The 9,781-nt window shown below is 38.6% G+C and overlaps 1 protein-coding gene and 1 long non-coding RNA gene across 2 annotated transcripts in view; one reads left to right on the top strand and one right to left on the bottom strand.

Annotated features, from left to right (window-relative positions):
* Nucleotides 1-3,143: 3,143 nt before the first annotated feature.
* SASS6 (SAS-6 centriolar assembly protein) overlaps nt 3,144-9,781 on the top strand; it is a 25,298-nt gene continuing 18,660 nt past the window's right edge. The window contains exons 1-4 of the mRNA XM_029287238.1: nt 3,144-3,364; nt 6,855-6,934; nt 7,663-7,767; nt 9,420-9,591. Coding sequence (XP_029143071.1) covers nt 3,281-3,364; nt 6,855-6,934; nt 7,663-7,767; nt 9,420-9,591 — 441 coding nt within the window. The 5' untranslated portion in view covers nt 3,144-3,280. The remainder of the gene's footprint in view (nt 3,365-6,854; nt 6,935-7,662; nt 7,768-9,419; nt 9,592-9,781) is intronic.
* The window catches only part of LOC114923915, a 14,714-nt gene continuing 12,538 nt past the window's right edge, over nt 7,606-9,781 (bottom strand). Inside the window, exon 2 of the long non-coding RNA XR_003810735.1 lies at nt 7,606-7,734. This is a non-coding gene — a long non-coding RNA (uncharacterized LOC114923915). The remainder of the gene's footprint in view (nt 7,735-9,781) is intronic.

Genomic DNA, 9,781 nt, shown 5'->3' with positions numbered 1-9,781 from the left:
GTCCAGTCTCTTCTTAAAAACTTCCAGTGTTGGAGCATTCACCGCTTCTGGAGGCAGGTTGTTCCACTGGTTAATTGTTCTCACTGTCAGGAAGTTTCTCCTTAGTTCTAGGTTGCTTCTCTCCTTGATGAGTTTCCACCCGTTGCTTCTTGTCCTGCCTTCAGGCGCTTTGGAAAATAGCTTGACTCCCTCTTCTTTGTGGCAGCCCCTGAGATATTGGAACACTGCTACCATGTCCCTCCTCGTCCTTCTCTTCGTTAAACTAGACATACCCAATTCATACCCAATGATCAATGACCCTGTCAGGCTTTTCAACTGCTGCAAGCTTGAGGGTGTGTATAGCGTGGTTTTTTGCTTGATTCAACAGGCTGAACGAGGCGATTCTGGCAATGTACACATTGTTCTCTTCAACTGTGAAGTTGCTGGATACCGTGGCTGCTGCTTTTCTAACCTAACACCCTAGTTGCCTGTCATTAATCCTGCGTTTATAATGTATTATAGATAATAAACGGCTACATATATGACTGTCTCTATGTAGCAGGTAGATATTTTCAGGTATTTTAAACGTACCTTGGCCCCCATTTTTCCCTTGTCGGAGCGTCCGTGCTTTTAACAGTTGAATGACAGCCAGACATTGGGCAGAGGGACTCTTGGAGTCAATTGTCATCTATCAATATCTGTCCCTCGGTTAGTTGTTAAGCTTTTGGAAGGATGTCAGGAAAAGGGGGAAAGGAAAGGCTCTTTAACACCTGCTCATGATTTCTCTTAGTGTGGATTGTTTAGTTCAGTGGTTCTCAACCTTTTTAATGCCGCGACCCCCAACCGGTTGTAAGTCGAGGACTAAACCAATCGTAAGTCGAGGACTAAACTGGTCGTAAGTCGAGGACTACCCAACCGGTCGTAAGTCGAGGACTTTCCCTGCCCGGGAGCGCCGCGCATGCGTGGTTACGCTTCCTGCGCCGGCCGAGGCGTAGCTGGCAAGCGGCAGAGACGGAGCAGGCTGACCACCAGCTGGCCCAGCTCAAGGGAGGTAAGGAAAAGGGGGAAAAAATGGTGGACAGCCTTGCTTGGCGACCCCCGTGAAATGGTCGATCGACCCCAAATGGGGTCGCGACCCATAGGTTGAGAACCTCTGGTTTAGTTAGAGCCACTAGACCTGAGCTGTTTTTATTGTTGTCATCTGTGGTTGTCTGGGTTTTTGCAGCCCAGATATGGTAGTTTTAATTTAGCAAGCTTTCCTTGTGGTGTTTTACAAAATAATAAATGGGATACTCCCCCAATTTTAATAGACTTATGGGAATAACCTTTGGAATCAGATATTACCAATTAATAATTTGCTAAAGTTATATGCTGCCTAAGTCTCCATGACTGTGCAGCTCTCAAAAATCAAACAAAAAAAATTATAGTAAAACATACATTTTTTTAAAAAAAAAAATAGGCACAATGAAAAGAAGGGTCTCGATGTCTCTTGCCAAAAGCCTGGATGAAGAACCAGAGCCATCTCACCCTCAGGGAGAACATTATTTTATCAAGAGGGTCTGTGCTGCTACAGAGAAGGCACACTTCTGGGGTCCTGAGATGACATTGTTCAATCAAAGGAGCCCACAGTGTGCCTACCCTGCAAGATTGAATTAGCTGGGCAAATGTTATGGGAGACAGGTGGTCCCTGAGGTAATTAGGCCTTAAACTGCATAGGGCTTTATAGGTAACAAGGGTAGCCCCTTGTATCACACCTTGAAGCAAACTGGCAACTAGTGCAGCTTGCCAAACAGAGATTTTACATAGGCATGCTGATATATTCTGGACCAGTTGAAGGTTCTGGGTGGTCTTTGAGGGCAGTCCCTTGTAGAACATTTCAGTAGTCAAGCTGTGAGGTGACTAGGGCATGAGTAACTGAAGGATAGCCCCCGATATAAGAGTGCAACTGGAGTACCAGCTGAATGAAGCTGACACCTGCTCTTGAAGTAGGAGCTGCAAGTCTACCAAAAATCCCAGATTGTTTATCACCCTTGAAGTGGGAAGGGCTATCCTTTCAAGGTCAAAGATGGAATATCCCCCGATCTGGATGGTTCAAATACCCATAGCTACCCAATCTTCGTAGGATTAAGTCAGAAGCAGTTCCTCTCTATCCAGACCTATGTAGCTTCCAGGCACTGGGACAGAACTTTGACAATCTTATTTGGTTGCCCTGGAGTCTAAATATTATAATTGGGTATTATCCGAGGATGCTATACCCCAAACTGTCAGATGACTTCACTTAGTGGTTGAAAAGGAAAGATAGAGAATAGAATCCTGAAATCCTGGAGAAAGGAAGAGAATCATCATAAGATGTACAAAAAAATAGTTTGGAAAGTGTAGTTCTCACATGCTGTATGCTATATACTCATCTTTGAAGGGCTCTGATTATTTATCATGAATTAATAATTCCTATCTTTTCATAAAATTAATGTCAATTAAAAATGAGACTTGAACTTGGGGGGATTTATTACTATAAACTGTAATCTCACATTTTATAGGGCTGTGCAGTCTTCTTAAATATTCTGTTCAGAACTAACTACATACCCTTGCAAACGATGGTAAAAGACGTAAGATTGTTGCTTGGAATATTCTGAAATCAATTCTCCATGCTCAACTCTCATTGGGCTTTTGGATTTTTTTTTCTCTGAGGAAAAATTTATTTCCCCACTTCCCCTGTTTATTCCTCCCCCTGTTGGTTCTTTAAAGTTTGTCTTTCTTGTACATGAATGGTACTATTTTCATGTCATAATATTTGTCTGAATATTGTTATTCATGCAAAGTAATGTCTAGTTATTAAGCTACATTAATAAAAATGACTGGTGTGAGTGGTGATTTAATATAGTGATATATAGAATAACTGATTATTTAGTGAATTATGTAGCTATCCATCTCATTGAACATGATTCTAGGTGAATCTTTTATCCAGTAAAAATATACAAAATATGTTGAACCAACAGCAGTTAAAACAATGTAACAACCAATAAAACTATGTGAGAATAATAATAAAAAAATTAAATATAAATATAAAAAACAAAACTGCAGGTGAATACAATCTGAACAATGCAGCCATCTTGTAGGGGCCCCATGGATCCCCAAGATTGTTGGACAAGTCACATTTTAAGGACTTTCCAGAAAACTAGCAGGGAAGATTGACTTTATGACAATCAAACTCTCTTAATGGATCACCTTTACTTAAATTAAAATACAACATTTCATTTATCAATTGAAGAATATATTGCTGTTACTTACATCAATATATTGAATGCACTTTCATGTATTTTGCAGACGAATAAAGGTCCGAGTGAGTGTTGAAATGCAATCAACAACAAATCCCATTCATAGGAAGGTTTGTATCTCCTTCATTATACATTGTGCTTTCAATTGTCACAATAAGTGGTCCTGCTTAAAATTTTATTTGCTAACTCTGGCCAAGCATATGCCTTCATGAACAATAGACTTTATTGATCATTGATCAAAATAAATATTATGAATAATAATATGTCATTACTACAGAACAGAGCAAGGAACTTATAAACCTGGAAGTAATATTCCATAATAACTGTACATTGGCAAAGTTGAGACGAAAATGGGGCCAGCCTAATCAAATCATATATTTCCAAATAACATATTCATTCAGTTTCTTTTCTACCCTTCATTCAATACCCTCGAACAGTTTTCCATGTTAGTTTGCCCTCCCATCCTTTCACTTGGCCTTCTCTACATCATTATGATTAATTTTTCATATGTATTCCCTTCCCATTTGTTTAGCAGTTTTGTACTTTGGTATTGTCTGCTGAGAAAGCTGTTTTTTTCTTTTCTTATCAATTTAAAATATACAAAGTATGTTGAACTGTGAACAGATCACTCCAGAAAACTCTGGAATATTATAACAATAACAAAGTTGGAAAGAAACTGGAGGTCTTTTAATCTAGCAGGAAACCCCGTACCATTTCAGACAATAGTTATCCAATCTGTTCTTAAAAACCTCCAGTGTTAAAGCACCCACAACTTCTGGAGGCAAGTCATTCCACTGATTAATTGTCTTAACTGTCAGGAAATGTCTCCTTAGTTTTAGATTACTTCTTTCCTTGATTAGTTTCCATCAGTTGTTTCTTATCCTGCCCTCAGGTGCTTTGGAGAATAGCTTGACTCTCTCTTCTTTGTGGCAGCCCACTAAAATATTGGAGCACTGCTATCATGTCATCTCTAATCCTTCCTTTTATTAAGCTAGACATACCCAATTTCTGCAACTGCTCTTCATATGTTTTAGCCTCCAGTCCCCTATTATTGCTGAAATCTCCTAGATCATGCTATTTTAGGAAACAATTCAAGGTGTTCAAGTTACAATACTCTGGGTGAACAAGGCCTGTTTTGGGGGTTACACCCTCCCCTTTGGAACACGTCAGACTGCTTTCATGTAATTTGTTTCACAGGCTGATAAAATTTCAGGGTTTAAGCAGCCAGCTGCAGGTTTCTCTATTATTAGTAAAAAAAAAAATCTTTGTGGCTCACAGAAAGATCATTAGAAAGAAATTGAGAAACTCTCCACCATAAAGTAATGACAGAGTGAAGTAGTTCTAAAAGGAACATGGTTCAAATGCTGAAATTCTTTAAACTCATTTTAATAACTTGTTTAAAGGAAAAATTGCTTGAAATAAATACTTTGAAGCAATTGCCAAAACTCTGTCATTCTAATCTGTAAGATTTACTTTAAAAATGCTGAGTCTGGGAAGAGGTCCCCATGGTCCTGAGGGAAGCAATGTTCCAGACTTTTCTAGAATGTTCTGTTTCCAGTGACAATTTTTCCACTTCATTGTGATTTATTGTGGATACATAACAAGCTGACAGCAGAATGTAATCGCTAAGGCTTGGACTTTCATGAGAGATATGGGTTTAAGTTTCCACTCCACCAAGGATTCACTGGTTAATATAGGCCAGTTTAACCTACCTCAAATGCTAGTTTTTAGATCCCCATTTATTCATCCATGAACTCTTAGAAAATAGACGAGGCATAAATGGGGTAAATGTACAATAGAAAAAGTGATAAGCAGCATAATAAGTGAGGATTCTTCAAATAATTTATGTTAACTACCACTTAAATTTTCTCTATAGGTTCTTTAGCTGATTGGAAAAAGTAGTATTTGTTGATAGCAGTCCCACAACAATAGGTTCTTTTGAGGAATGGTGCAGAACACAAAGTAGAGGTGAAATTTATTTCCCTTTATTAGAGGAAGTGGAAGTGTTGCGTTGTACTTATTTTTATCATTATGCTTAGATATCTTAGATTTCTAGATACCTTATTCCTTTGTTTCCGTATCTATGCCTTATTTCTTATAATTACATCTATGTTTTATTTCCGTTTGAAAATCTTATTTGTTCTGCTATATCTATATCTGTGTTTCTGGCAAACTACTTCTGGAATCTTGCCAAGAAAACTTCAGGTTTGTCCAGGCAGTTGCCAAAAGTCAACACTGATTCAAAGGCACACATTAAAAAAAAAAAAAATCTCTTTCTGGGCTAATTCTCCCTAGAGCACTAATGTTTTTGACCCTTACTGGATCTTTCACTGGCAAACTAGCTACACTGATCTTGGTTGTTTTCTTGCATATGTTTCCTTACCCAAACTAAGTAATATCATCAGATGCAACAAAACAATTAAGCTCAGAGAACACAGAAGGACCCCTCATTTCAGCCCCGAGCTACAAATATTCTCCTTTATTGAAACTAGCTATAGCTGTGCTGCAGGACCTTCCAGTCTTACTGAGGTGAATCTGATTGTTGGACTGATGTTGCAGCTAGGCTTCTCCAGGGCCTTACCACTGGTGTGATTTTCAAGGCTACTAATTATTATTATTATTATTTATTGAATTTATATACCGCCCTATCTCCCTTACGGGACTCAGGGCGGTGAACAGGCGATAATAAAAACCACGATAAATATACACAAATTTCTGTCTAAAATCAAATTAAATAACAGGCCTGCTCTAAAAATACCCCATACAAAACCCCTACTAAAACATAATCAAACTACGCCAGGCCGGCCGCACGGAATAGATGAGCCTTTATTGAAACTAATGCCATTTAACCATCTCCCTAATGCTAGTCCTCTTCAAGGATGCTAATGTCATATTGTTTCTTGGCATTTATATTTCCTGCACTGCTCTTTGCCAGAATCTTGTGGAGCCATTCTTCTCTTTCAAATAGCACCCTGAAGATCATCAATGTTTTTGATTGCCCTGTCAGTCCTATACCATGCCTCATTTCACTCACCTTTCACAATAACACACTAGTGGTAGCTTTTTAAATGGTTGGTAAAAGAGTGGAATCTGGATCAAAAGCTCCTAAACCTCATTCTACACCTGCACCCTACCATAAATTTTATTAAAGCAATTCAATTAAAAATGCATACAATTGGAACTTGTAAACATTGTAGGTTATTTGCTGACTTAAGGATCAAAGTTGCAGTATTGGTAAGCCTGTTTTCAGCTTTGAACTCTGGAAACAAGGATCCTGTGGAATGGAAAAGACCAAGAAAATATCAGCTGGGCCATGGAAAAGAAATTGATGGATCAGATAGGAGGGCTTCCATTACTTTACCTTCACTTTAAAGACTGATTTGGATAGGTTCTGCAGTCAGACTTCTCTTTTGAAATATTTAGAAATGAGGATTGCGCTAAGACTTCATACTTTTGCTATTGTTTTGTGATGCTCAGAGGATTTGTATGTTGCATAGAAGCTTTCAGCATTTTATGAGTCATATGATTTGGTACTATTGAAGTAATTATTCTAGAGAAATATATGTCTTAATTTTTGACATTAACATTCTCTTCCTTCAGGATTTAGTTATTCGGCTAACTGAAGATTCAGATCCCCTTTTCCTGTATAATCTTGTTATTTCTGAGGAAGATTTTCAGAGGTAGGTTTTCATGAATGTTCTGATTTTTTATACATTTACATTTTAGGTACACTATCCAGCATTAATAATAAAGGATATTGGTACAATAGTCTTGCTACAAAAAACCCCCAAATTAATCTCTATAATGTTAGGATTATGTAAAGTATATAACTCAGTACTTACATGGAAATATTATCACTGTTGTTTGGTATGTTTAGTTTTGTTCTCTTTTTGCATGAATTATGAATGCTAGCCTTAGGCTACGGATCTATGTGGATCTATTTAGGCCAGTATTTTTCAAACTTGTGCATTTAAATTTAAAACATGTGCATTTTAATTCCCAGAATTTTCCCAACACACTGCCTGGCAAATTCTGTGAATTGAACCCCATGCATCTTAAAAATTGCCAAGTTTCATTGACAAATATTGATTTAGACTTTCAACATTTTGAGGAGAAAGGCACTCTTATTTCAGGATCATGTTCTAGGAATTAGATAAAAACTACTGGGCTAAAAAATAAATAATGCTAGAAAGGGAAATGAGTATTACTTCAGTAATAAGTGATTAATTGAAATGACAGGTAAATTGTGGTAGCATTCCAAAAGGTTATAAGAAAATTGTTTTGTAATTTTTTTCAGGGCCAAACACTTTAGAATTCTTAGCTTTTGAAAGAAATGTCTTGAAGATTAGCTGCTCTTACACACATTACATTGGTAGGTGTATTTAATTTTTTCTTTTTTTCTATGTAGTTTAAAACTCCAGCAAAGTCTTCTGGTAGATTTTTCTGCTTTTCCTCAGAGATTTATAGATCTTCTTCAGCACTGTATCCAAGAACAAGATAAAGAAATCCCAAGGTTAGTAATACATAAACAGTACTTTATATCATCCTCAAATCAAAGAATATAAATAATATTTGTAAATCAATCATTTAGAATTCAGGGGTTCTCAACCGTGGCAACTTTAAGACTTGTGGACTTCAACTCCCAGAATCTGGGAGTTGAAGTCCACAAGTCTTAAAGTTGCCAAGGTTGAGGACCCCTGATTTAGATTATCAAGTTCAAGAAAATAAAACTCAAATTAAAAATTCTGGGAGTTGAAGTCTACAAGTCTTAAAGTTGCCAAGGTTGAGGACCCCTGATTTAGATTATCAAGTTCAAGAAAATAAAACTCAAATTTAAAAAAGGAGAGACAATAGGATCATTTGCATTTGTTTGTTTCTAGAATCTTTTGATGGCTTAGAGCTGCCCTTATGTGTTATTTTTTTAGGGGCTGGCTATTCAGGCAAAAAGCACAAGCAATAGTAGTATCTCCATCTTACAGGTAGTCCTCACTTAACAATTTGTTCGGCAACTGTTCAAAGTTATGATTGTGTTGAACAAATGATATTTACGCCTGGTCCTCAAAGCTACAACTATTACAGCCTCTTGTGGTTACATGGTGAGAATTCAGGCCCTTGGCATTTACTATTGCAGGATTTGTTTCAAGTCCTCCCCCCCCCCCCCCCCCCCCCCCCCCNCCCGCACTTTTTTTGTCCTGCACTCTGCCCTGTGCTCCACTGCCCTGCCATCCACAGCTGACTTTTGCCATCTTCTTCCTCCCCACTGCTAATAAATTGCACCTGGCCTTGGTTCTTCAGAAGGCAGCTGCTGGCTGCATGTGGCCTTCTTTCTGAAGCTGCATGCCTCCTTTCTAAGGCCTTGCGAGGCATTCCGAAGGCTGTAGCTGCTTCATGAAGGCCCAGGCTGGGCACACCTTGTCAGTAGGAGGAAGAAGACAATAAAGGCCAGCTGAGGATAGCAGAGCACAAGGTGGAGGAGATGGCTACTACTGGGACTTCATGCTGAAGAGCTGGGGTGGCTGAGGCTTTGCACCACAGTGTTGGGTTGGCTGGCCATGGTATGGAGTTGAGGCAGTATTCCTTGGTGGCAGGAGCTTTGCTAACTGCTCTAGGACTGAAGTAGAGGCCTGGGGCAACAGAGGCAGGGTGAATTTGCCAAAGGTCCTGGGCCTCTATCTCAGCCCAGGTGCCACTGCCTACGAGGAATGCCACTATGCAGGGCAGCCAAAATATTCTGAGGCAATGACAGCTGGAGGTTGATGCCATGTGGCGGCTTCACCCTGTGATGTTGGGATGGCAGCAGCTGGGGCTTTGTGGTGTGCTGGGATAGCTGGTCATGGCATGGGGATTGAGGTGGCACTCATTGGTAGTGGTGAAACTGGTGGCACTGGGGTTGAAGTAGAGGCCTGGGGACAGCAGTTGTATTCTAAAAATCACAAACAACCATGGTGTTGAGTTTTATCAGTGCACTGAAAGCGATTGATTTAAAAATGTTCATGAGCAAAGGTTTCCCATTCTTCCTTAGGGATTACAAGCAGCTTTGTCTTTTTTGAGGAGGCAAGTATTGCTTCTGTACTAATGTACAATAAAAACAAGTTAATAATTAGCTGTAATCACATATCAAACTCTGAGAAGTATTTTGTTATATGTGATATTTTCTCTTTTTAGGTTTTTGCTACAGCTGGTTTCTTCAGGATCTAGTTTAGATCATACACCCTCATTTCTAAATGTGGTTGAGACAAATCCATTTAAACATCTTACCCATTTATCACTAAAATTCTTACCAGGAAATGATGCTGAAATCAAGAAATTTTTGGCATCCTGCCTCAAATCTTCTAAGGTACAATGATAGTTTCAGTTACACACACACATATATATATATATACATAGGTAGGTGTTGCCTTTTTTGGCATTAATAATTATTTTTGGTCATTAAGAGAAGTAAAAGATGAAGTTAAATGGGACATGCTACCGAATTAAGGCTCACTAATATCCTAGCTTTAAATTTCTTTGTATATTTAAAATTGATT

This window comes from Protobothrops mucrosquamatus, unplaced genomic scaffold (assembly GCF_001527695.2).
Source record: "Protobothrops mucrosquamatus isolate PMUCROS unplaced genomic scaffold, P.Mucros_1.0 scaffold_267, whole genome shotgun sequence".
Taxonomy (NCBI): Eukaryota; Metazoa; Chordata; class Lepidosauria; order Squamata; family Viperidae; genus Protobothrops; species Protobothrops mucrosquamatus.
Note: the sequence above shows the minus strand (reverse complement) of the source record. Positions and strands in the feature narration are given on the sequence as shown.